The following is a 27,808-nucleotide window of genomic DNA, read 5'->3' as shown; positions in this document are numbered from 1 at the left end:
AAAATACTTGTTTTAGCCAAATAATAATAATAATAATTTTGAACAAAAAGCAGAAACTTTTTTCAGAACCAGACTACGGATACAAGCGAAAGAGAAGAGTCTGATTTCTTCGTATCAAGCACCCCAGTACAAGGCCAAGTAATTATTGGAGCCCCCCCTAAGCGCACCAAGGCTGTTATTCGAGTCCAAGGCCAACATACGTATGAGTCATGATTCTTACTCTAAACACATCAATACAGTCGTGCTAACCTAAAGATTTGCTGGTGGGATAGTTGGATCATTAAAGTCCGGCCTTATATTTAGTTAAATGAAATCCAATGGATAGCATTATTATTTTTATATATTTCATTTAATGAGCAAGATTAACCAAGACCAATCCAGTAATATTTCAATATTCCAATTTCCAAGGCCATCATAGGGGTCATTATTCTTACCTTTGAATCCATAACCCAACCCTCAAAATGTTTTCAAGATTCCCTCCGAAATAGCTTTAATTTATTAGACTCGACATCTACATTCGTCACGGTCCATCTGGTTTCCTAGCTAGCAAGTAGAACCCCGTCCCAGTCCACAACAGCTAACAAGAGCCTGCTATAAGGACTACAATTTTTGATTTTTAATTTTAAAATTGAAATATAAAAATAAAAAAAAAACTGATTGTTAAAAATATTTTTATTTTAAAAATAATTTAATTTTTGATTTAAAAAAGTTATTAGAAATGATTCATGTCTTTCCTTAGCGCACTCCCCCCCCCCCCCCAACATGGCCATCATTACTACTACCATCATCACCATTTTTGTTGGATCACCACCATCACAATTTATAAAATTTATATTTATATTTTTAAAATAGTGCATATATTTTTAGTTTGCTGAAAAACAAAAACAAAGTTTTAATTTTTATATTTATAAAAAAATTATTTTACCCAAAAAGCATAAATCTTACACTGATGCCAGCCCCAAAGTTACACATTACAAGTACTTACCTGAAAATTGAGATTTGATCCCAATTTCTGTCGGCTATTCTCGTTGCGTGTAATTCTGATGAGTATACCAAAGATATCAAAATAATTTAAGTCAAAAAATTATCGGAAAACACAAAAACTCAACATTAAAAAAGATTTTCTTTCTTATATTTCTTGTAAATTCAAAAAAAAAAAAGGAGATCTCATCGACTGGAGCTCCAACCTGGGAAAATGTCCTTAACTGTTCCACTTATATCAACATTTAGCAATCAAGGCCAAGATTTCATCAAGAAATGCAATCTACATTAATGCTTTTAAATCTACAAAATAGACACAATGTCCGGCCTCCTCAAGTGAAAAACCTCCAGTTGTATGTCTGTTTGAAAATGTTGATCAACAGTTAAATAAGATTGATGATCCACCTTTATAAAAAAAATTAGGCAGATTCCCGTATCTCACCCTCTTCAAACAGGTCATCGTAAGCAACTGGCACTCTTATCCTATCCAGTACTGATTTGCGGTCCATCTTGGTATCAGATGATTCACGTTGTTGATGAGTATCTGGCATTTGCTCTGAACCATCCAATTCTTCTGCTACCTCAACAGGTGCATTTGTACTCTGAGAAGTAGCTATTTCACTCTTGCCTGTCATCTGTGGTGCTTTTGCATGCCTAAATTGCCTCTGCAAGAAAGCATGTCAATAGCTCTAGCTATGAGCACAACTTAAAAATGCAGACCGATCTTAAATAAAGTTGGCCAAAATAACTGGAAGGTTGTTTCATATAAAAGCAAAAACATTAAGCACCAACTATATAATGTGCAGATCTTATACAAAATGCTGGCAAAATGTACTGATAAAATACCATTTAACCATGCAAATATATTCTGTGAAGTAGGATATAAATCCATTAGTTCAGAAAACAGTGATATGTCCAGATTATGAAAATGAAGAGTTGATTATGGGTTGGCTGTTAATGGTCAAAACACAAGGTAGTACCATCAAAATGCGTAATCAGGAAATGTTACTACACAAAATACACTAATGAACTTACCATTGAGTAAACACACCCAATTTACTGCACATTATTTGAATGCTTAACAAGTTTTCCTTATGATGAAAAAAAGTCATAAAATAAAGGAGAACAGTCCGTAAGTGAGGACAGGTTTACGACTCTTTCATTCCTGACAAGCTACATCCTCATAAAAGTGTCATTTTTATATCCTTAAAAACCAGAATTTGCTTCAGTGATTACCTTTCAAGGCCCATCAATGGCCATTTCACTGCAGCAACACCCCTTCTCAATGCAGGATCGTTGCCATCTCAATTCCAATCACTTTTAACATCATAAGCTCAACCCTTCAGCTTCATCAAACATAATGACAAACATCCATCTTTGTGATGCTCATTATGCTCTCATACCTTGCCCATTGTGTTACTAATTCATGCATTCTTGGCCTTATTACTAGTCAAATTGGCACTAGGGACCTCACAGAATCTTAGCAAGTTAAAAGCATATTTAAACTAGATCAAGTATCATGATTATTAATGTTGCAAACATATATCAATTAACCCACATATGCAACAGGTTTAAGATAACAAGAGAAAAATCCATCCAGAGTACCCGGAGTCCTTGCCTTTCAGATGCAGACCCATTCTTTTAACTCTTTTTATTACATTCTATCCAGACAAAGAGCTTAGATTGCTTGGTTTGTTTTTGCACCAAATTTTTCATGTTTATTATCTAAAGCTTTTCCTGCATTCCAGTATCATTATGACAATCATGTACCAGACACCTCAAATGCCAACTGCAAATCAGTCCTCGGTTTATAATGTAACAAATAAGTAAAGATCAACACTCTCTAGTACAGCTGCATATGGAACTTAACAATACTTCTCACACTGGTTTTCAATCTAGAAGAATGCAATCACTACCAATATATGCAACATAATCCTCCAACATTTACCACCTCTCCTCTGCAGTTCTCTCTCATTTCCTTCACCTCTCTCTCTCTCTCTCTCTCTCTCTCTCTCTCTCTCTCTCTCCCCCCCCCCCAACAAGGTGGAGATGAGAAGTGTGGCCGCTATGAGTTGTGGATGTCTGATGGTGCTTGTGCACTCTAGTACATATACACAACGTGGAGAAGAGAGAGAATCTTAGGTCAATTTTTTTTAATCTCTCCTCCCACTCACCCTCAAATGTTTTCATCACAAGGCAGGTCGTAACTACCAACCTCATAACTCACAATAAAGCAAGGTCCAGGAATAGGACTTTTTATTTTAAAGACTTTATATGCAAGAAATTTTCCTAGAATCAAGTCCTTCGAAAAATTGAGGCATGGGTTTATTTCATAACCAAGGCAAACCATATGCCTAAAATTGGACTTTACAATTAAATGTGATCAAATCTATATCAAGTGCCTGCTCAAACACCTCGGTGGAATAAAGTCTTATGAAAGAGTTTACTCAAGAAAATTTCCTTAAATAAATGGGGAGAAACTTCATAATTTGACCGTGTCCTAATGTTAGAGGTTGTTTGGAGCCTTGTCGATAAAGTTGCACACCAACTCAAGTCGCATTGCAACCCACGTTGCAGTAGTTGACTTACAAGAAAGCTCACTTCTTATATTTGGAGGAGGGTTTGGGAAAAGAGGGATTCTCTGAGAGACATTCTATTGGACACCTTGCTAATAAAAGCCAAGTAAGAGCACTCGAGGTACATGAAGATAAGGATTTTCTAGATGAAGAGGTCGGCATCAAAGCCGCTATTGGCGAGGACCTGGGCGCCCATAGGGAGGGAGCGAGCAGCTATGTAGGCCTTGAGGAGATTAGAGAAGGTGAAGGAGAGAGGTGAATGGGGTGGGTAGCAACGGACGAGGAGGAGGAGGTGGTACAAAGAAGGGTGGCATGGTGAAGTCCAATGCAGAGAAGGTGGCTCCCGAAGGTGACAATGGCCGGCAACAACATCGAGGGCCATGCCGGCAGCAGCATCAAGGGCCGTGACAAGGAGGGACTTGAGGGCAGGGCGGAAAAGGAGAGGAAACAAAAGGAGGAGGAGGAGGAGGAGGAGGAGAAGCTTGTTGTGGTGAAGTTCAAGGCAAGGGAGGCGGCCATAGGCCTCCCATAGGTGGCAAGGGTCATGGTGGCATCAAGAGCAATGGTAAGGAGGGGCCGAGAGCATGGTGGAAGAGGGTATGAGAAGGGAAGGAGAAGGAGAAAGAGGTGGTGGAGGATAAGAGAATTTTTTATAATTAAGATACCTACTCGAGCTACTGCAACTAATCCAGCGGCTATTTTGACCTTAAGTCAATCTATTGCAAGATAGCTCTAAGTTGCAGCTCAATGAGCAACTTGACTTACTGTGCAATTTGAGTTACAAGTTTTCAAAAAAGCCGGCTAGCCCGCACTTGCAACTCGAGCTGCATGCGGCTCCACTTACAGGACTCCAAACAGCCTCTTATAAAATGTTTAAATATAACAGGAATTTTAAAAAATGAAATTAAACATGCTGCTGCCCTATGCTCTTAGGCGATACCATTGTTTCAATGCTTCATGAGAAAACCAGCAGCATTCAACTAGTTCAAATAAGCAAAGACAAATAGTACATACACCAAATTAATCAACCTGAACATGGATGCAATCAAAACAAATACAAGCCTACACATCCATCAATTCATACCTCAAATGCCCTCCCCTTTGCCATGATTTCTTTGTACACATTTGGTTCACGTGTTTTCAGAATACTCCATAAAATTCCACCACCTGTGCGGAAGCGCCTTCCGTCAGCAGTCTTCTGTCCTCCACAGCTCTGAATGGCTTCAACCTGCATTTAGACACCTAGTAAGAACTTCACAACAATGTTGTCAAAAACAGTAACTGCTGAAAAGTTATTTTACTCTATATTAATTAATCTTAATCCTCTAGTTTACTTCAAAAGAACTACATGGCATGACAATAAGGTCAGGGATCATTTATGTTCTCAATAATTTCACAATGACAACATCCAAACAACCAATGCCATCAGCACACTGTTCCACCATATTACTGAGTTACTGATGTCTTGTACATTTTTCTGGCATCCACCACTTATAGCTATATACTTGGAGCCAGCTCTTTAGCTTTTGCTCTCCAACATTAGTAATTATAATTCTTCAAAAAGATCATTAGGTGGAACAAACAAAGACTAGAAACACTTCCAAGCAAAAGATTTTCTACTTGCCAAAACGTCGAAGTCTCAACTGTTCTCTTAATCAACCACAACCACAAGGATGCAATGCATGGTAAAGCTGTAGAGGTAGCTGTTATCTGTTAACAAATTCATAGATATTTAAAATATTATGTCATTTGACATAACAAATTGAATTAAACAACATAATGTTGCATCAACATGATAGAAGTAAGCAATCATGTAAATATGTATTTGAAGACGCCAAGATATTTGATCCTTATCAAAAAGATTTCAGATCAACTTTCAGCTCAACCTGTGTCCCTTATCTCTTCCTTTCATCATATACTTTCTATCTACTAAAGGTTGTCTTAACATATTCAAATGCTGATCCGCAGCTTTCACAGGACAGCAGTCGCTAGAGCAAAATTAATGATTAACAATATTTTCGTACCATGCTAGACATCTTCTGATCATTGCATCTTTTGCACATACCTGCTGAAAGGGGCGAGTAGGTCAGTCAAATTTTAATTTCTTCATCATCTAAGCATTTTCTTCTCCACGAATTATATAGAAAAACTAACATTAAATAGACCATCATGTCTAAGTAATTGAACAAATTAACCCCTATCAATGACTTTGTGAAAATTCAAGGCTTCACTTCTTTCACTAGATTTGATCATCCACAAATAATTCCTCGCTCAATCTAAACAAAAGATCACGTAACAAAACTTTTGTTGCATGAATTTCTCTATCTCGATTTAAAAGCAAGAAACCACAAATATCATGTCAACTTTTTTCAGTATAAATGTCAGAGATAATAAAGCAAATTAGATGACTCATGATATAGAAAAGTAGCACCATTTCTACACACAATGATCTTTATAAGCCATGTGCAGCAAGCTCAAGCAAGTAATACCACTCTGCTTAGTGCAACGCAAAGAAACAAATGCATGCAAAGATATGAAATTGAAGAGTTAAATGACACGCCAATGAAATGGTTGACACTGAAAGCAGAAAACGAAAAAAAAACAACTGTGTATACTGATTTGATTGAACAGGCACATAGAGCATAAACTGAAAGGGGATTACAATATTGAATTTTATGAGAAGAGTTTCTTGTTATGCTGCTAAAGGCATGCCTTTGCATTTAATATTCATCCCTTTTTTCTTTCTTGGAGAACAAAAGGGGAGGGAGGAGTGATCCCAGATCCTCTCTTCCTTGAGTAAATACAACCCATCACATCAGCATTACAATGAGCTACCTAAGTAGGCTTCATATGGTAAACAAATTTGTAGATTTCATCATAACTTTTAAACAAGCTGGAGGGTCATTACGTCAAAGCATCAGTGAAGACATCCAACAAGTATTCTCAAGCAAAAGTTAGACATGTTGAACTTTTCATATTCAGCTTGAAGATACATAATTGCTTAAAAAAACTAGATAAGTGACTTTGGATCAACCTTTCCTGATATCATAGCCACATCATTAATTCAAACCCCACAAAACACCTGCTGGCGAAGCCAAGTGATGACGAGAATGTCATCCACTCAGGAAAACCTCATCAGCTCAAATAATGTAATGAGACAGAGTAACTAGATCTAGTATTAACAAGAAGACTAGTGAAATGCTTGATAAGATAGTAACAACAATGACCTAAGACAAGTTATTTTTGGGGACTCTTGGACATGACTAATGAGCATACAAATATATGTGAACTTCAAACTAGAAGTCAAAGAAATATATACAGAAACTATCAGAGTATTACAGACAAAGCTAGTGATGAATAACTCTGAAACCAACCAATACATTGGGGGCTTTATCATTTAACAGCTTGTCTACCAGCAAGTGCAAGATATTTTTTTCCCTTGACATATAACAGGAAATTTCTTGGTAATCATGTGCTTTTCTTTGCCACTCATCTTCAACAGCAATAAAAGCATATAAGAAGGTCAGTGTCATGTATCATACTACCATGATTAATATAATGAACACTAGAATATACCAATATGCCCTCAACATGGGAAATAACAGCTTCTCCAGGATCACAGAGAACTTGTCTCTCAAAACTAGAAACCATCATATACTGTATGGACATCTTCATCTCAAAGCAAGGCCTCATTTTCAAATGGACTTTTGCAAAGTCACGTTCATTGGAATCAAAAATTTCCAATGATGATATCAATCAACAACTATTCATCAGGTTGCTAATTTTCTTTTGCTGCGTAAGTTTTAAAATACATATAGCTTCACAGAAAGGGAAGAAGGTGAATATGGCACATTAGAACATTGATAAAGTGTTAGCTAGCAAGTGGGTAGAACAGAGAGAAAAGCCATTTTTTAGCAAACCTCAATGGAGATGGATAACAGCATAGACTGTATGATCAAAAGAAAGCTAAGACAGGAGCATGGAGGACCTTGCAACAGCCAGAACACCAAAGTCAGATAATCCAACGCCAACTAGAGTCAGCAACACTACACCAACTTCATTTATTAGGCAAAGAACATGATTTGACACATTGATCGCCATCTTATTTATTTATCCATGTCATCAGATAATCCAACGCCAACTAGAGTCAGCAACACTACTCCAACTTCATTTATTAGGCAAAGAACATGATTTGACAAGTTGATCGCCATCTTATTTATCCATGTCGACAGTGGAAGTCTTTTACCAACAAACAGCAAAAATTGATTTGACATCACATCAACTTTAGTAAAAATTTTAGTTTTTATAACCATATTACCAGAAATTATGATGAGGGAATAAGAGTTGTTTCCTAAAATCAAAAAAGAAGCTGATGCAATGAATGATGAAAATATATACCTCTTTCACAAGATCGCTAACAACCAAAACACCAAGACAACCTACAGCATTCCAAACTAAGTATGACTTCTTCTCTTTCAAGCGCCTGCATGTGTCTATAACAAACCTGCAGAATATTGGAGTCATAAAAATATGAATCATTAGAGGATGCAATCTAACGGGAATGACAAGCAGAAGAGAATTACATACCTCTCTTGTAACTTGGACGCGAGAACAATTTAAAAAAGACAACCTAAACTTTGGATGCTCTTATCAGGATCCCAGCAAACAACTAAGAGAGACTAAGAAAGAATAGACTCTCAACTTATGGAAAAAAGGAAAGAATATATGCAAAGAAATGCAGGTTTAGAAAACAGAATCTAAACTTGTGAAAAGTATGTAACGTTAAAGAACACGGCAATGAAATAAAGTTTCTTCCCATTTTTAAATGGAAAGTCTCTTTTCTTTTTTTAAAAAAATCGAGAAAATGGTCTACAAAAAATTAATAGAAAACTTCCTGTTAGGCAGACCGGAAGTCACAAAATCCATCTTTCTAAGGAAAGTAGATGGGATATCATTTTCTTGGAACATAAATCAAACCCTTCATCTAGTCATCATCTTCTCTTCTGTGTACTCATTATGGATTAATGGTCACTTGAGAAAGTAATCGAAAAACTCAGGAAAAAACTGAAAGATTTCAACACAAAGAAAACCTAGGATTTCTTCAAAGAATGGATATAATTCAGTCACGGAACACAAAACTCAAAATTTGATCACAGAGCAGCCATGGAAAGTGCTGATTGAAAACTTACTTATTGATATCCGTGATACTGGAAGCAGCGCCGCCCTTCTTCTTCCTCCGGTTCTTCTTCTTGCTCGCCCTCCGCCTCTGGTTCCTGAAGCGAGACCCGCCCCCGGCCGCCTGATCACGGCCCCCGTCGGCGCCTCCGGCCGAGGGGGCGCCGTCCCCTGCCGGCGGTCCGCGGTCGGCGTCTAGGGATTCGGCATCGAGCATCTCCACATCTTGTTGGAGACCGTCGGCGTCTAGGGTTTCTTCGTCGGCCTCAAACTCCGACTCTTCGTATATGGCTTCTAAAACGCTCTCCTTCCCCTCCATCGACTAAGGCAAACCTCGGGAGAGGGCTTGCTCCGATGACCTATTTATAGACCGAAAGTTCGGGCGACGAAACGGATTCGAGGGCCAGGAATCGACACGGGATACGGAACAGCTGATCCAGCCCAGAGATTCCCATTTATCTACGTGGCATTTATTTTTAATGGCTAACATTAAGCAGCTCTCCTATCTATACACCCATCCGAATCCAAAATCAAAATATCATGAAACTGGCTGGGAACCAAGGAAATAGACTGAGCAACCCAATGCACCTTAATCTCTTTATAGACATGTTTTGCTTCAAAATTAGCCATGGATGAGATAAGCCCCTAAACATCTCCAAGCAGAGGATGAGTGCTATCCCTCTAGTTTGTCTAAATTAATATATCGATGAAATCATAGATTTTTAGACCCCTTTTTAGATAATATTGGAAGACAGTAAACCTAGACCCTCCCAGATAGCGCTCAACTTAGCCCAAGGTATTGTGGTCTCAAATAGGTTACTTCCACCAGCAACCACAATTGCCAATCTGCAATTCCTAATCATAAATCTGGCTAACCATATCATTCTCTTTCGTACTATCATGAAAGTTGATCTTGAGAAAGTTCAAACATTGGGGGCTCTTAGGCGAGCAAGATCACTTAAGGAGGCGCAAGAAGCTGCTAAACAAGAGTCCTAGATTTTTCTATCTATCAAGAAGCATCAGCGATATTGAATTCAAAAGACTGGATCAAAGCCTTCAAGAAGGTCACTTGACAACAGCGGTTTAGTTTGCATCATCTCATGAGTTAGCCTCGGGCCAATTTGCAGGTGGTTGCTCCTGATGTGAGCTAAATCATTTCCTAGATCAATTAGTTGATTTTGGGTCTCTCAAAGGCCATAGGGCCACGAAGGCCAGGAGCTCGGTGGGTTTAGTGCAAGCTTAGAGGCCGAGGCATCTTATGACTTATGGTGTCAAGCTATCATTTTCTTTACTTTTCTCTTCTTAAATTTTAAAGGTGATCTAGCTGCTAAATCAGCCTCGAGTCCACGATAAATGGGTGGGATCTGGATCAGATAAATGGATCAATTTTAAATTGAGACCTTTTGAACTCGACTCAACATGGCTTGATACAATCAATTGCTCTCATTGCTCCCCTTTCCAAACATCACTCAACACAGAACACATTGGTACAAGGTTCGCAACAACATGGGCTGAAATCTCAAACACTCACATCTTCCACTCAATCTACCACCGCAGGATGACTAGCTGCGAGCTTTTGCATGCGTAACACAAGGACTACATTATGAACAACTGTGACACATATTTTTTTTAAAATTTTTATTTATTTAATTTTTTAATTTCCATTAGATGTACTTATACTAGAGTGGCAAAATAAATCTAAATTTACCACAAAAAAAAAAAAGATGGACAGAAGGTAAACACAAATTGGATGGCAAAAAAGTGAAAATTTTGCCATATGATTTCACTCATAAACATTAACTGCGTATTCTGCTACCATTACTAGATTGCCAATTATAGATCCTAACCTTGATTGGCTAGCATTTACTACCAACTAATGCTGCTCTCTATCGCGTGGCAGGAGAGGATTAGCACAAATCCACAAATTAATACCATAAATAGCAGCATGGTTGAATGTAGACCTGCCGAGCCAATTTTAGCAAGTACATAAAACAGTCACCCAAAAGCAATTTAGTGTTACTTTTCTTTTCATGCGTAGGAATCTTTCTACCAAATATCCTTCAGATTTCATATAGGAAATCTTATGATCACGAGAGAACATAGGCAAATTGTAGTGCTAAAATGGAAAGTTCCCAACAAGATTTACTTTGTGATTAGATGGATTGCGTACAACTTTATTGACAATTGCTGCTATCACGCCCCTTTAAAACTGTAAATGCAGCGAGACTTTCTTGTGATCGCAGCTTCTCGTTGCATGCCATCTCTTATTTTGTGCCCGAGGTTATTCCCTCCTGCTTTTCTGCTCTGTTTTGTTGCGCATGAAGTGAGTTAATGTAGGTGACAGGGACGGGACACGTATCTCCAACTCGGAGGTGAAGAGAAACTGAAGAAGGGTAAATAGACCGGAAAACTTTCATGTTGATTGATCTGATCGATGGACTCTATCCCGCTTCATTTCGGTGCCACATTGCAGCTCTGCGATTATTTGAAAGTTATAAATTAAGTGGGGCTAATGGAGCTTTTTTTTTTCTTTTTTTTTTTCGGTAAGGTTTTCGAGTGGAAGGATTCCGCCTTCGTTGTTCTTTTGGTTATTGTGAGAACCCGTACGGATGTACTTATGCAAGTGTGTGTTTAGTCCCACATCGATTATTTGTTAAATAGATCTGGGATACTTGTACAGAATCAAAGAAACCAAATATACCTTTTGGCTAGCTATTTTAGGTGAAGTCCTGAGTTGTTACAAATAGTATCAGAGTGGATCTGTCCCATAACCTAAGTGGACTAGGGAACACTGCAGTATGGATCCATTGGGGCTGACCACGGGCCGATCGTAATATTTGTAATTAGATTTGAATGGATTTGAACCCTTAGCCTAGCGAAAACGTTAGAGCTTGAACGGGAGAATATGTGAGGATTCATGCAGGCGTGTGTTTAATCCCACATCGGTTATTTGCTGAGTAGATTTTGGGTACTTATACAGGATCAAAAAATTCAAATAACACCTTTCAGCTAGCTATTTTGGATGAGGTCCTGGGTTGTTAAAGTTATATCTTAAGAATTTTTTATTGCATCGGCTTAAGACATTTAGCAACCACCGAGCTGGTGGATCATGAGCTAATACGCATAAATATGTTTGTATTGCTCTTTTTTCTCTCTTTTTTTATCTATCTTTGTGCGTGTTGGTTTATGATTGGATTAGTCCATTGCTGAGCTAGTAGATCTGGTCCAATCAATAATTTCTTTTTAATCATAAAACTGTCCTAAGCTTCAAAATAACGCGGAGGCCCCACTCCAAAAAAAAAATAATAATAATAATAAAGAAAGAAAAATAAATGCAGAATTACTGACCAACATCTACTCCTGATTTTGGAGCCGAAGATTAATAAATTGTTAACAGCGAGAGCGACAACTCCCTATCAAGCTGAGGCCATGATATATATCGTTTTTCATTCTTATAAACAACCTCAATAATGTGAAAAAATAGCAGAATAATATCAGAAAATTGAATATAGTGAGTATGAAAAATTTGCATTGAAGCATCTATGCACACATTTCTACACCAAGAGAAGCAAACAAGGACGAAAGAGAACATACGTGTCTGTGAAAAATAGTAAACCTTGAAACAAGACTAATTAAACCATCTTTCTATTGACGCATTCCATGCACAAGACTCCAACCCAACCAACCGTGTTCACCCGCCATCACTAGCCGACGGATTCGAATGCTCTCGAGAACAGCTTCTTTCCTCTTCATTTTTTTTTTAGTTCTCTAAAACGTATAAAGGAGTCATCTCTTTGGACCTGCCCTCATCGATCTCAACTCGCTCCTCCTCCTCGTCTCTGAGAATCGGATCTCGAGTCGGACCTCTCGCGCGAGCTTCCAAAGCTGTTGCTCAGTTGGCGGGCGTAGGCGACGACGGCCTTGGCCCAGCGCTTGATCTCGTTCTTGAGCTTCTCCGGGTCCAGATCCTTGAGCGGGCCGGGCTCCATCTTGAACTCGAGCCCCGAGAAGCACCGGTCGAAGCGGGCCCGCTTCGATCGCGAGCCGCTGTCCCCGGCGACAGCCTCCTCCGGCGGCCGAGCCAGAGTCTTCACTCCCGACTTCGGCATGAGTGTTTTCTATGAGACAGAGGTGGTTGCCGAATTTATAATGGTTTGGCTCCAAGTTTGGCGATGAGTTCCGTGGGATTGACTTCAATTTTAGATTGCTTGTCGGGATTTTAGAGGTTTGAAGTTTGGATCAACGGAGGTTCTCCACACGTATGGATTAGCGCGCTGCTTCTTCGAGCTCGGAGACTTAGCCAGCAAGTCATTACTCATTAGTCCTCGACCAGAGTTGATTTGGTCCACGTCGGAATATTAGCAGGCACACACCCTTCTAGTGCCTTCGATTTTGATTTTTCTTTGAATGCGTGTTCCGCAATGGAAGCTTATCAAAGTCTTAGGACATGAAATTAAAAGAAATTACTTTATTATCATTTTTTTAGATTAATACTTTGTCATTTTATCTTTTTTTTTTTTAATTTTCAAACTTTCTGAATTTCAAATTTAAAAAATTCGAAAACCTCCAAATGTAGTGCGATTATTTTTATTGGTGGAACAATTCATTAAGTTATTCTCCAGTGATCACATCATTCTTGAGGGATTCAAATAACTTCTTGATAGTTATTTATGAATTAAACTTAATTGACTATCAAAATATTGACATATCCCAACTTATTAGTATGAAGGAGTATTAAAAGAAATTTACGTGGTGGCATGGCCTCCCACCCAGAAGCAGCTTCTGTGACAATCCTTCAAGAGTTGGTTAGCTCAATACCAGCAGCTTGGAAGCTATTCGATTATGATATCACTGCTGACGTGCCAAAACAAAAATGCTGAAGAAAAAAGTACCAGAACAAGCAATGAAAAAAGAACTGATTAGATCCTAATCACGTAGGCTTAAGCTTATCCAGTAATACGAAGCCATGTTCTCCTACTAATCACACTGCTAATACGATGCCGATTCCTCTTCCTCCATACGGCTTTCCATGAGGCTGAAGTACCACAAGTATGAATGTATGATATGTCCTCTCTCTTTCTTTTCCTTCTCTTTACGGTGATCTAGGCTCTGCCCGTAACAATAAGAGGATTTTATTTGAGGGACGTCGCACCCTACTTAGTTTGCAATGCATCTATTCGTAATAAATTCATCCATGGTAATTCAATTCCCACTTTCTTCATATGAAAACAAGAAAGATTCATCTCTAACAAGTACGAGTAAATTAATCAGGTTATTTAGGCAAGGAAAAGTAAATTAACACAATCAACAGTTTCGGTCAAGGCTCGCTACAATATTTATCTTATTGTATGTTTGATAACAAAAAATCTAGCAAAAATATAAGCTCTCCAAATTGGATACTTTTCCTTCGAAATAAACAAATAAAAAAATCTAGATTTTCTTTAAAAGATAAAAGTTTCTTCTCACCGTTGGTCTTGCAACCAAACATACAAAAATTTTACCGCGTAAATGAAGCAGCCTCCTTTTTTTTAGGAAAAAAAATTTGGGTCCTTTAGAAACTGTATGCGAAGATATTATGACCTGCAGACTCTAGGGTGAATGTTGCTAAGGCCGCCACTTGTTTGACACCTCGATGCCAGGGGCGGAGCTGAGAGCGGTCTGGCCTGAATTATACTACATCTGGTGTGCCTCGCAGGAAAGAGAGGTCCTTCTGAAAGATGACTCTACTACGGTAGTTGAGTAGATCAAGTAGGTTTTTTGGGAGGTTGATGATTATCATCCGCTGCTGAGAAATATGCAGGCCATGGTTTGCGGTGGAATGGTACTCCAAGCGAAGTATGTGTTTAGAGAGGCTAATGGGGTTGCAGATTGAATGGCCCCATTTGTTGCCAACCACTCGAAGGACCATCTCTGGGTGGAAGAGATGGAGTTGCCCAGTGCACTCCGTGATATACTGCTATTTGATTTTTTTTTGTATTCGTACAAATTATATATAATACTTTCGTTTTTAGCACAAATAATATATATATATATATATATATATATGTATATATGTATATGTATATATATGTATATATATATATATGTATATATGTATATGTATATATATGTATATATATATATATGTATATATGTATATGTATATATATGTATATATATATATATGTATATATGTATATATATATATGTATATATATATGTATATATATATATGTATATATATATATATATATATGTATATATATATATATATATATGTATATATATATATATATATATATATATATATATATATATATGTATATATATATATATATATATATATATATATATATATATATATATATATATATATATATGTATATATATACGGTAAAGCTGGTGTGTGTGCTGTACTCACAGGGTTTTCCATGCTGCCCCACCGCGCGCTATCGTGGCCGGTGACAAAGCGTCGATCCGACCAACCGGAGCCGCGTCTCCTCTTCTGTCTACAAATACCTCTCAAGTCCCAACCCCTCTCGCCCCCTTTCCTTTCCCCTATTCTATTCCCAGGAGGTGGAAGAAGAGCTCGGCCCCTAGCTTTCGTTCAATTCCTTCCCCCCTGGTCTCCCAAAGAGGCTTTCTAGGGTTCGAAAGGTCGATCTCAGTTCCAGCTCCTCCGCCATGAATCCCGAATAGTAAGTTCTTCTAGGGCTAGCCTTAGCTTGCTGATCTTTACGTGTTTCCTTTGCGTCTTAATCGTTCTCGATTGCTTTCTTGATTTTTTTTTTCCTGTTTGGTATCGTGTGCTGGATAAAATGGTTGGTGATTTTGTTCACGGTTGGGTTTGATGCGATTGTAATAGCTTTCCTTGCACGTGCTTGGTGTAATGGATTTTTTAGAAGGGTGCTGAATGATTTGATTCCTAAAATTTAATATTGCCATCTGATCGAGCAAACATTTGAAAATAAATAAATAAAAAGATTTTGAGAGACGTGCCGATGTGAAGGACGCCATGAGTGGCATATAGTTGAATCTTGCGTTTATCTGCCGTTTCTACTTCAACACTCGGGAGAAGTTGAGCGAGCAGAGTTAAATGAGCATGGAGGATAACTTTAACCATAATTTTATGTTTTTGTTTGTTCCCATCGAGATTTTATTGGAATGCAAAAGTCTTCAGATTACTCGAGTAAGTGTGATCTTCTTTGTTACCCTCGTGATATTGCAAGAAATCAATTTATCTAACAACTTCTTTATGCCACCCCCCACTATATAAATAAGAAGCAGCGAAACTACATCAAACACACTTAGCTGTGGTGACATTGAACATGTTTATTTGATCACAACAAGATGGTTAACTATTTGTACCAGGGATCCTATAATCAGAACCAGTTCGTTGCTACTTCGATTTATTTTCTCCCTACAAAGTTCACGTAGATCTAGAGATGCAAATCAACTCGATTGGGTTATGACAATGCAGACCAGACCACTAGCCATTGACATGGGTTTTATAATCAGATTTTACGAACCATACTAGAGCCATAACTTAAGTTGTGGCAATTAGGCATGACATGATATATTCCTGATTCCTGAATGATGATTATTTGCTTTAAGCAGTTAGAATTCGGACTGGGTTGTGGAAAGAAAGTGAGATCTGTTGTATCTGTCAAGTTCACCACCATCACCTCTTTTCCGCAATTGTTGCGTCAAGATTTATGCAATTTCCCTGCTGGATCACACCAACCAGCTTGGATGATCCTTGATATCAGCAAGGCTCACCATTGCTGCCTCCTTTTTTCACAATTGCAATCCCGACATTCACATGGTTTGCCGCTATAACTAACTTATGGGGAACAGGCGAATTCACACATTTTAGTCCTAGATATACTACAAAAGAATTTTGCTTATTAGGATTAGAAGGTTTCAAAGATGTAAAAATTGGTTTCATTAGTTAATGCAATGAGTAATGTTCTAATGTCACCTTTTGACTGTTGGAATAAAGGGGCTCGGCCAGCAGTTAAAATAAAGTTTGGGCTGCCTGATTATGTGTTCCACCAGCAGGAAACAATTCAGGCAATGATAGGTTTCTTGCCATCAGCCAGAAGGAATTGATCATAGCTAAACATGTGTTTTCATAATAGCAAAATGCAATATGTTTTTTTATGGATGTTTTAGGATGAATTGCTAATCCAAAGTAAGCCAGTGAGGATGGAGACGAGGCAATCTAGTAACTAATGAACTACAATAATGGTGTTTTCTAGATCTCCAATAGTTGCTAATTTTTCTCCTAAACTCCTTATTTCTCTTTCTCTAGATTGTTCGGGAAGAAGAATTCTAGTACACACACACACATACGCTATAAGTGGCTAGGTATTATGGTTCTCCCTGATGCTCTCAAGGGGACTGACTGCTATTTTTCTGAAGGCGAGAACATAGAAAAAGAGCCACTGCTTCTGTCAGCAAAACCATCTTCAGTTGGAGACCCTTAAGTTTACAAAACAGCCTTGATAAAAAGGCAGGCAGGTGGGTTTTTTCTCCTTTTTCCCTTAAAAAAAAAAGATCACAAAATAGCTAACTGCATGATCCAATATATTTGCATAATGAATATTTCTCTAATCAAGGCAAAGAGCTCGAAAGAACATAGCTTTTCACTGGAATGCTGTTCCATGTTCACAATGTAGTAATTACCTTGCAGTTTAATCTATAATTTTAACCCAAACATGAATATTTCTAAAAATAGCAATGGTCATACTATTGGATTCATAACTAGTATCTTATGAGCTCTATCAGGACTTGGGAGGAACCAAATACTTGATTGCAGACCATGAGAAAATGGGAAAAATCAACTTGGATCTTTAAATTTATGTTCACTTGTATCACCATCCTAATACTAATATGAGATGGTGGATTCCTTTTTTTTTTAAACCACTTCCACTTCTAAGCTAATCCAATTGTTTAGGGAACTATGTGCATATTACTATACGCAGCGCTCCTATTTGGCCCTCATATGACTACATTGGAACCAACAATATGTGGCCTGAACATATGAATCATGTATTTGATGTCTCTAAACCATCATATCCCCCCCCACCCCCCCAAAAAAAAGGAAAAGGAAAAAGAAACAAACAAAGCATCTTCACAACTTTTAGGATCGTTATATGTGAAACACTCCTGTTTTTATTGAGGGCTTTCACTGCGCTTTGCCTGGTGAAACAGTTGTTCTTCTATTAAGGGATACCATCTATCATGACAGCCTTTTGACTATAATGCCCAGCTAAGCAACACATCTATTGTAGGAGTAGATGGATCATCCTCTGATTTGACCTTAGCCATCACAGAATATGCAATGTAAAAACTCTCTCTCTCTCTCTCCGCTTAAAGGTCAATGAGTAATAAACATGCCAAAATTGTATGAATGGAGTGCATGAAAGTGTTTGAAGCATGACTTCAAATATTTATTATTAAAGTTATTTGGCTTCAAAGGCATACAACATCAATATCCAAGGGGTATGCCTTTAGCTATACTCTTATCTCACAAAAGGAACTTGCTTAGCTTGTTTCATGATGGGAATAGTAACTGGAAGTGAACAAAGTGGGTTGTTTCCCAAGAGAAAAGAGCATGGTTGTCACAATTGTGACTTGTGACAAGACGTACGTGTCTTGCAATTGGATGTCAGGGTAAAAACGAATTAGAGATCATTTCTTCTTTTCCTGTTTCTTGGACATTTTGTGAATGATGAATTGTACGCAGCTGGTGTCAATTAAGGGATACAATGCCCCCCGTCCTTATGTTCATGTTACTTTCCTCTTATTTTTCTTTTATTTTATTGATGGCAAACACTTTATACATATAGTTGGCTAATCTTAATGAATCTAGAATTTTCTTAAAGGTCAGTAGTCTTTGAAAATTACATAGAAAAAATAAAAGTTTTCCCCTCTTCTTTTGTCAGGCTTTCAAAATAAACATGCATTGCATCCTTTTTCTGTTAGCTAAGAATTAAGTGTATGAAGAGCAACTCTAACTGAATTATATATTTTGTAGTGACTATCTTTTCAAGCTTCTGCTTATTGGAGATTCAGGGGTTGGAAAGTCATGCCTACTATTAAGATTTGCGGTGAAATCCTTTCTTATTTTTACCCATACTTATTGCACATGTCATTTATTAAGATTCACAGTAAACACCTTTTCTTATTTCTTTCCACCTTTATTATTCTTGAATCTCACTGATTTCATTGCTTTGAGATTCCTGCTTTTCTGTCATCCTCTAGCTTTAATACCCTTTATCTGGCTAAGAATTTCAGAAAGGTCTAGGAACATCTATTAACATGTTAAATCAAATAAGCAACTTAAGTGAAAGGTTGACACCCACTGCACGAAGTGTGCTTTAGTGATTCATCATGGAAGACTGAATATGTATATTCGTTGTTGTCAAGTTGTTGAAAAGACAACTTTAAGAAAATTCATTGGCAACACCTTTTTATGGTTTGATAAAGACTTTAAGAAAATAACATGATTGGCATAATTCTCAGGTACTGGCTCATTTCTACTCAATCCAACACCTTTTTCTAATTTTTATAATCTTCATTTTTTAAAAGGGGATTTTTATCCATGTTTTGCAAAAGACAAACTTGGGCACAGCAGTTTTATTGGCATATTACTGTATCCTCTTTGGCAAGAACTTGAATTATTTTCAAACAACTCTGTAGACTGTATTTGGCAATTCTCTTTTTACAAAGTATAATTTTATCTCCTCATCAAATCACTAGGGTTGGTGTGCATGTTTAAATTTTTCATTAAGATTCCAAGGTGACACTTGATTTGTCAAGGTAAATTTTTTATTGGACATTGCAGTAGGATAGTACATTCTGTGTTGTTCAAATATCCCCCTGTAAGTTTTGTGCCTGCTGCCAACAAATAGACGGGTAACTGATGCTAGGAGAAAACATGATTATCCATTGATCAAATCATGATAGAAATGATAAGGCAGGTATCTGGGGGTTGGTGGTTAAAGATGTCTTTTATAATGGCAGCATGAGTTTATTTGTAGTCCTATTGAAGGAATTTTAAAGCTACATTCGAAGGGCAAAAAACTGAGAAAATGGGATCTTTATAAAATTTTAAACATTTGCTTGGTTGCATGATAGAGGGCGAGTCTTGGCACAACAGTAAGATTACTTTATTGTGACTTAGGAGTCACGGATCAAAATAGGAAATAGTAGTAAAGGTACGTATGTCTAACCCTCCCCAGACCAAGCTGTGATGGGAGCCTCGTGCACTGGGACACCCTACTTTTCTTTTTGTGCTTGGTTGCACGATTTGGGATCTTACTCACATGCAACAGGGAAACAAACTGAATTAAGAGAGGCATTCACAAACTTCAAAACCTTTGCTTGATCGCATGACACGGGATGAACAAAAAGGAAAAAGAAAAAGCAGTTGTTGTTTATAGTGAGAAACATGCAAATGGCCTTCCCACATGCTAACTTTTATATTGTGTGGGCTGGGTATTAGGCCCTTTGGGCCAGTCCTAGTGTGAATTCAGAAAATCTCAGCTCAGCTGGCCCATTTGGATCCCCTACCCTCTTCATGTCAAATCAAGTACATTAAGTAGCTGTTAGCCATGATTTATTTGTACTACTGTGGAATTTGTGTTATTTATTTTAATCCTCTATTCTCGTAAAATTTCTTACATTATGTAGTATTTCTTTGTGCCCCCCTCTCTTTCTCTTGGTTGGGGGAAAGGGGTGCATGCGGTGGTGGTGGTGGTGCATACCTATGGTCCTAACTGCGGTTGTGCCCCGCTGCTGAGGTCAATGTACTAAATGAGCTTTGACTTTGAGTTGTAAATTTTAATTCTTCTAATGTATCTTTATGATGCTTTTGAGTTGGTGTGCTCAAACCTACTTACCATAAATTAGTTTGGCAATGTTCTTTGTTTTCTTCACTGGTCACGATCTATCAGGTATTAAGGTGACAATATTTGTTTCTTCTATTTATACAATTGAACACATTGTTGCTTCATGTATATTCTCAACATAAAAAGTTGCCTTTAATGTGTTTCTAATTGCATGATGGGTAGTTGTTTAATGTATGACAGGGTGGTTTCATCTGTTGATTTCTGATTGGTATGCATGTCCATGTGGATTCATGAATCCTTCATCACTTATTTCTTCGAAGTGCTCTTTAATATCTGATTTTAATGACAGTTGCATTAAGCCTGTAGGAAGGAGGTTTTACCTTTTCCCTCCTTTTGTGCAGGATGATTCGTATTTAGAGAGTTATATCAGTACTATTGGTGTTGATTTTGTAAGTATTGTTTCATGCTTTAATGTCTTACTTTCTTTTACTCCCATTCCGTTAATGTAGTTACATTTTCTTGTGTCTCATTAGAAAATTCGTACAGTAGAGCAGGATGGGAAAACCATAAAACTTCAAATTGTAAGTAATACCTTTGTGCCATGGAATATTTAGTGGCTTTTCAATCTTTGACTTCTTTTTTCTCTTTGCGGTTTAGTGGGACACAGCTGGACAGGAGCGCTTCAGGACAATCACAAGCAGCTACTACCGCGGTGCCCATGGCATAATTGTGAGTTCTGTCATCATATCTCAGTTGTCATGTAATTGCATTTCAATGCTTCAAAATACAGTCTGGGTTGATGGTCTGTCCTTGCAGGTTGTTTATGATGTAACTGACCAAGAGAGTTTCAATAATGTCAAGCAATGGCTAAATGAGATAGATAGGTACGCAAGCGACAATGTGAACAAGCTTTTGGTAGGAAACAAATGTGATCTGGATGCTGATAGGGTGGTTTCCTATGAAACTGGGAAGGTATATGTTGCTAAGGTTTTTTTGGCTAATATCTTTATATGTGCACCCTGTTCTCGAGGATCAGGCAAGATCTACTTAATGTCTTACACAAGATTGTCACATGATCTATTCACAACTAATAGTATCTCATGTTTCTGCTTCTAAGGCATTTGCCGATGAGATTGGGATACCATTACTGGAGACCAGTGCCAAGGATGCCACTAATGTAGAGAAGGCATTTATGACCATGACAGCAGAGATAAAGAATCGGTGAGCTGCTTCTATTTTTTAGTTTGTGTCAGCGAGCTCTCCATTTCTTCTGACTTGGGGTTCTAGATGATCTTTGGATACTAACACACTATCCTGATCCATCTGAACGGAAAGTTAACTGACCATAAAAACGTATCATCCATAACAATACACGAACCTAGCAATCCCTGGGGAATTGTATTTCCAACTGTAAATACTCGACAGCCTTTAGAACCCTGCTGAATTTTTGGATGCAGGATGGCGAGCCAACCAGCTACGAATGCCAGCAAACCAGCTACGATACGAATGCAAGGTCGGCCTGTTGCCCAGAAGAGCAGCTGTTGCTCTTAGGTTCAACTTCTTGCTCCACCTCAAATGTTTTCTCCAATGAACAAGTCCATAAAGTTGCTGGGTGGGAGCAGCAAAACATTGTGGGGTACCGGTCGCTTCTTTTATGTGTACATATGGTGAAAATTTTCAGAAACCATGCACGGTTTGGAAGTGTTAAGCACAAACACGTTCACCATGTTTGTTTAAAAACAAAAGGAGTATGTTCAAAATGGCCTAATTCTTCCAGATTCTTAAAAATGGTCCTATGCTTTATTATATGGTGCAGACGGCCTTGTACTGCCGGCGTTGTCAATATTTTGGGATACATTTAATGCTTATACCTATTGCGACAAAGCCTGTCCTTGGATGTTAGGTCAGACTACATATTTCAAATATACATAACATATGTCGATGGGTCTGCCAACCTGCATCTTTGCAGCTGCCCTTGGCCGATAAGTCATTTAATCTGGACTAATTTCCTGAGATCAGAGCTCAGCAATTAGGTTTTACACAGGATAAATCAGTCTGTCGAGAAACAGAAATACCGCTGGTGGTAAGCTGTTTGCCAAGCATATAATCAATATAATGGTTGCTCATACCTCCTCCACACAGTATAACGCACATTCATTTCTGATGATATTACACCAAATGAAAGGCATAACATTCCCCTCACCAAATGATGAGATCGATATTGATAAACGACTGGAGGGCCTAAAATCATCTAATACTCAAAATGTGCGCCAAAGCGAGTAAGGCATCTCAAAACGAAACTTGGTAAAATAATTAAATGGTCTCATGATTCTATTTGCGGGGTCTTCAACAAAACTCTTCAGAACAAAAACAAATAGTTGCAGAACCAACCATCCAGAAACCTAGTATTTTACTTTAACAGCCTGCCTGTTCCTCTTCTTTGCACCAGACTTGGCAACCTTGAGACTGCGGTGTACAGCACTGAGCCTGGCAAGAGCTGCTTTGGTTAAGTCTGGCCTGTAGTAGTTTTCGGTCACCTAAAGACAAGAACAAAACATAAAAGATTAATAACCATGAATTACGAACGATCAGAATCGTAATCCAATGCCAAGAATAAATCTTTGAATGTGAATAAATGATCCATCACCAAATGCTCCATGAAAAGAAGATTAAGGAGTGAACAATAGTGATCGCAGTCTACAGGCGGCTGTGCGAAAACATTTTTAAAAAAAATCATCCATCCGAGAAAAAGCGACTAGAAACCAAGACTAATGAACTAATGTGACTAACCTTACTTTGAGGTTACTAATCGTTGCCACGATGAATGTAACAATGCAAAAGCCAATAACAATTAGACAATTGTGTATAAATACATTGTGTGGATTAGTAGGTCCAAAAATTGAAACTAGAGTATAAAAACAACAAATCCACGTCCCACTAAATTCATTGAAATGCAATAACTAAAAGGGAAAGGATGACTACCCCCTAGAAGTTGATCTGATTGCATACTACGGATAGAGAACCACAAACTTGTTTTCCACTATGACCTATAACAGTAAAGCGATTAGATGATGCAAGACAAAGCTCAGAAGCCAAGTATGAAGTATATTTCATTAAAGGGCTGATCAGTTGAAAGGATCTTCTTACATGTTAGAAGCTTAACATTACAGTGTTTTATCAATATTGGACTAAAGAAGAAAGGAAATTTGCAATTACATGTTTAAACTTGAATTCTAGAAAACTTGGTGAGCCAATATGGTCAATAGGAAAGAGCAATTAAAAAGAAAATAAGAAAACAAAAAATTCAACCCTACTAGTTAAAAGGAAATGGAAAGCTACCCTGTAGAAACAAACCTCATGGTCTAGTAAGGATAAAGAACCATGATCTTGTTCTCCACTATCACTTATAGAGCGATGAATTAGAAAGAGAGGGGAAAAAAAGCTCAGAAGCCAAGCGTAACAAGTATATTTCATTGAAGACCCAACCAGTTGATCAGATCTTCTTGCATGTTAGCTGCTCATCATGGCACTTAAACACAGTAATATTGATTCCACAAAAACCAGTAGGTCCATGCCGCCAACAGGAAAGAGCAATAAGAAAAAAAGCACAGAAATCCAAACCCTATTACTATTGCTTACTCAAACAAAGCATTGTCTGATAGAATTAGAACGAGTACAAAGAAATGTGACAACAAATGTTTGTTTGACTTTGTGATAGTCAGATTTACATGGACAAATGGTTTATACAAATAGAACCTTGACATTGTCAAAGTCTAAAATTAACACAGATAGTAGTCATGTCAGAATGCATATTACTAGAACATCATCAAATATGAAACAACTTTTTCATTTAAACTACATTCATCAGGCAAAAATAATAAAATATGTTTGCAATGTTCTTTGGAGCCATGAGATCAAAGTTATGGGCTAAGAAAGAAACTTTGCCATTGGTTCCAAAACTGCTTCACCGAAATGCAGGTTTTTAGTTCTAGAATTATAGAACATACCACAGCTAAGTTAAAAAAAAAAAAATCAATTCTGATCAGAACATCGTTTTGAAGAACCTTCTTGTAAGTTTTGTTCCAAGATCCCATTTTATGGTAGTTGCAAAGCTGGAAGCTTGTAGAGCAACGTTTTGTGCAAGCAAGCATTGGAAACTAATGATTTAAGAATTGAAGTTCAAGACTAGCAACATATTTACTGAGCAGAATCCCTTACAGAAGTAAACACATGCTAACAAGGGGCATTATAAACAATCATCTCAATACTACTTTCTAATTTTCTGCTCATTCTTTTCTGGCACAAAAAGATAAAAAGCTTCACTTCCCAGAGTAACAAAAAAAGGTATCATATGGAGTCCAATTTCCATTGCCAGAAGATGGTAAAGAAGAGGACTTTAATTCGGCTAGGTAGAATGCATTTGAAAACAACAAAATATGGATAAAATAACTGCAAGAAATAGATGAAAAATGGATGCATAAAAGAATTTCATGCCAAATAAACAACACAAAAAAATATCATACTAAATAGAAAGGCAATAAGGTAGCATCAAACCAACTAAAAAATTAAAAGAAGAAACAGTACCTGGTTCATGACTGCCTTTGCCATCTTACGGAACTCCTTCTTCATGACTGATTTGTGATACAGATTACCAGGTTTGTTTTGCTTCCTTGTCTTAGTTGTCGCAAGAACAACAGAGAGGTCCTTCCCTCCTGGCTGAATAGACACCGTCTTCTTGTTCGCCAGACCTATAATTTTTCATGTGGCATAACAAATTATATACAACACAGATCCATGGGCAACCCCCCCCCCCCCCCCCTCTCAACCCAACCAAAAGGATAAATAACGAAAACAAGATCAAAATCTGAACTTTTTACCAGAGTGCTTGTAGGAATTCACATTGTAGAGATTGTTGGACTCTCTGCTGAACTGCACGGCGGCATTGCCATTACCGAACTGCCTGACAAGAAAAGCATTGTTTCTCTTCACAATCTCCCAGATAAGTGGTCCAGGAACCGTAGCCATTTTGACTGCAAGGATTAAACCAGAAACCAAATTAAACAAAGAAAAAAGAAGATAGAAGCATGAACCGGGAGTACCTCAAGCTACTTCAGGCCATAGAAATAAAAAGAAAAAATGAATAGCGAAAAAGACCAAACCCTAAGAGTGCCAAATTTAAAACTTAATAATCATACAAATGTCTCCTTCAAGAATGATCTTAAAGCATAGTTAAGAAAATACAATCTACCGCTAAAGAAGAACATCAGACGGGGAAATTTTTCGGTGCAGCACAATCAATCCAAACGATCAAAATCTTACTACGGGTACCAACTCATAAATCAAATTAAAAGTAAACAAAATTCAACTACGGGTCGAAACCCTAAATTTTCAGCAATGTTAATCTACCAAAGAGATATCCGGTAGTTCTAGAAATACTTTCAGATGTTACAATCACCGGAACCAACCAATGAAAGATCTGATAAATATACCACGATCAAACCCTAAACCTTCGATCATTCAAAAGATAACTCTCGACAGCAAACTAAAGAAAGCAAAAAAAAGAAATGAAACCTTGGAGAGGTAACGAAGAAGCAAGTCGACTTCTTATTACAAGAGAGAAGAAAACGGCGAAACGGGTCCCGATCCTGCCTCCTCAGCCTCGAAAGGGTTGGCGCCCGGTGCGAAGAGTCGCAAACCCTAGAATACTCAATTTATAGCGATCTAAAAACCCTAAGAAGGCCAAAATGATTACTTCGAGTGGAATGACCGAAATAGCCTCGAGAGGGCTTCCTGCGGGTCCGTTCGATCCGATCCATCAGATACTCCCGATCGAGCGGTAACAATATTGAACCACTTTTTACGTGCTAGCGCCCGTAAGTACCATTTTCTCTCGCTCTCTCTCTCTCTCTCTCTCTCTCTCTCTTTTTTTCAGTTCATTTCCACTAACAATTGGCCCGTTCAAATCCTTCTCTTCTTAAAGAGCAGCCCTCTGATGGCACGCTCAATTTGTTACAATTCCACTTATTTGAGGGGGAAGAAATGTATGGATATGGGACCATTGGTGATGTTATGTTTTTATCCGGCATGAAGAATAATTTGCTCAAATTTATGTTTATGTTTTAACCTTAAAAAAAAACTTATGCTTTATAATACTCGTGACAGTTTGATTTAAAAAGCATTGGAATTCCCAATAAAAAAAGGGAGCATTTGATATCCTCTAGTTTATTTGATATAAAAATATATTTGATTATTGATTTTTCAAGAATCAGAATTTTTTTAACATGAACACATTTTATGGGTTTTCAATCAATTTGCCCTGATGTGGGCAATATATATTTACTAAATGCTCATATTTATTAAATGCTCTGCGTGTATGCCCGCATGTATGTGTTTGTGTGTGTCTCTCTATATGTTATATATGTGTATTAAAAATTTAAGATATCTATTCATGTTGTTGCCATCCTATACATAAATTTTGTTTGGGATTGCTATTGATACTAAAGTTTTTGGAGCTCTTAAAAAAGTAGAACTTTTACAAAAAGCTTATTGATATTTGGTAAATATGTTTCTAAAATATTATAAAACTTTAACATACGTTTGATAACCGAATTAAGAACATACTTTTAGTATGATAGAATAATAATAGAAGATATTACATAATATTAGATAATAAAGTATAATGCAATTTAATATTACATATTAAGATATTATTATATGATATATTATTAATTATATATTATTATATAGTATAAGACTATTATATAGTATAATATGATTATAATATATAAAATAAATAACTTAATATGATATAATATAACACAATATCAAATAATATAATATAACAATATATTATTATATAGTATAATATTGCTACAACGTAACATAATGTAATATAATGTTAAAATATAATGTAATATAATATTATATAGTATAGTGTAATAATATGATATGATATGATATATGTAATATATAAAATTTGTTAGCAGGTATGACTAGTATGAAAATTTATTAAAACTAAAATAACTTTCAAAAATGCCACATGTTTAGTTAAAGTGTTCAAAGGAGAGAGATGAAAAATTAGCTTTTCCATTATATTTTGTGAGAAAGAAAACCCACATAGGACATAAAAAAGTCTAATTTATACCGTCTGAAAATTGAGATATTTTTTTTCAAAAATGCTCTTTAGCTTTTAGACAGAATGGGGTAAAATTTTTTCTTTATTAAAGGCATAATATGCAT

The 27,808-nt window shown here is 37.2% G+C and overlaps 3 protein-coding genes and 2 non-coding genes across 9 annotated transcripts; 1 reads left to right on the top strand and 4 right to left on the bottom strand.

Moving 5' to 3' along the window:
• Positions 1-1,245: 1,245 nt before the first annotated feature.
• Positions 1,246-9,083, bottom strand: LOC103719281. Of its 2 annotated transcripts, XM_008808459.3 has the most exons (5): positions 8,747-9,083; positions 7,956-8,061; positions 4,642-4,785; positions 1,424-1,646; positions 1,246-1,340 (listed from the first exon to the last, which is right to left on the bottom strand). In XM_008808459.3, the coding sequence occupies exons 1-5, from the start codon at positions 9,049-9,051 to the stop codon at positions 1,285-1,287; spliced, it is 834 nt and encodes a 277-aa protein (XP_008806681.2). In that variant the 5' UTR covers positions 9,052-9,083; the 3' UTR covers positions 1,246-1,284. The 2 variants fall into 2 exon arrangements, with proteins under 2 accessions (XP_008806681.2, XP_017701302.1); XM_017845813.3 differs by having other exon boundaries at positions 1,246-1,646; positions 8,747-9,082.
• Positions 9,084-15,217: 6,134 nt separating this feature from the next.
• On the top strand, positions 15,218-22,412 carry LOC103719268 (ras-related protein RIC1-like). 3 transcript variants are annotated; one of them, XM_008808439.4, is made up of 8 exons: positions 15,220-15,409; positions 18,754-18,826; positions 20,971-21,018; positions 21,103-21,150; positions 21,227-21,298; positions 21,386-21,541; positions 21,687-21,790; positions 22,027-22,412. In XM_008808439.4, the coding sequence occupies exons 1-8, from the start codon at positions 15,396-15,398 to the stop codon at positions 22,118-22,120; spliced, it is 609 nt and encodes a 202-aa protein (XP_008806661.1). In that variant the 5' UTR covers positions 15,220-15,395; the 3' UTR covers positions 22,121-22,412. The 3 variants fall into 3 exon arrangements, with proteins under 3 accessions (XP_008806652.1, XP_008806661.1, XP_008806672.1); XM_008808430.4 differs by having other exon boundaries at positions 15,218-15,409; positions 21,227-21,541; XM_008808450.4 differs by lacking the exon at positions 21,103-21,150.
• Positions 22,413-22,708: 296 nt separating this feature from the next.
• On the bottom strand, positions 22,709-26,292 carry LOC103719256 (60S ribosomal protein L28-2-like). Of its 2 annotated transcripts, none has more exons than XM_008808409.3 (4): positions 26,181-26,292; positions 25,447-25,599; positions 25,154-25,317; positions 22,709-23,106 (listed from the first exon to the last, which is right to left on the bottom strand). In XM_008808409.3, the coding sequence occupies exons 2-4, from the start codon at positions 25,592-25,594 to the stop codon at positions 22,972-22,974; spliced, it is 447 nt and encodes a 148-aa protein (XP_008806631.1). In that variant the 5' UTR covers positions 25,595-25,599; positions 26,181-26,292; the 3' UTR covers positions 22,709-22,971. The 2 variants fall into 2 exon arrangements, with proteins under 2 accessions (XP_008806631.1, XP_008806641.1); XM_008808419.3 differs by having other exon boundaries at positions 26,141-26,279.
• LOC113463729 lies at positions 23,650-23,740 on the bottom strand. Its single transcript, XR_003388495.1, has one exon. It is a non-coding gene; the product is annotated as a small nucleolar RNA R24 (small nucleolar RNA).
• Positions 24,008-24,100, bottom strand: LOC113463727. The gene has a single exon (XR_003388493.1). It is a non-coding gene; the product is annotated as a small nucleolar RNA R24 (small nucleolar RNA).
• Positions 26,293-27,808: the final 1,516 nt, after the last annotated feature.

The sequence above is a fragment of the Phoenix dactylifera genome, chromosome 11 (genome assembly GCF_009389715.1).
Source record: "Phoenix dactylifera cultivar Barhee BC4 chromosome 11, palm_55x_up_171113_PBpolish2nd_filt_p, whole genome shotgun sequence".
Classification (NCBI taxonomy): domain Eukaryota; kingdom Viridiplantae; phylum Streptophyta; class Magnoliopsida; order Arecales; family Arecaceae; genus Phoenix; species Phoenix dactylifera.
Note: the sequence above shows the minus strand (reverse complement) of the source record. Positions and strands in the feature narration are given on the sequence as shown.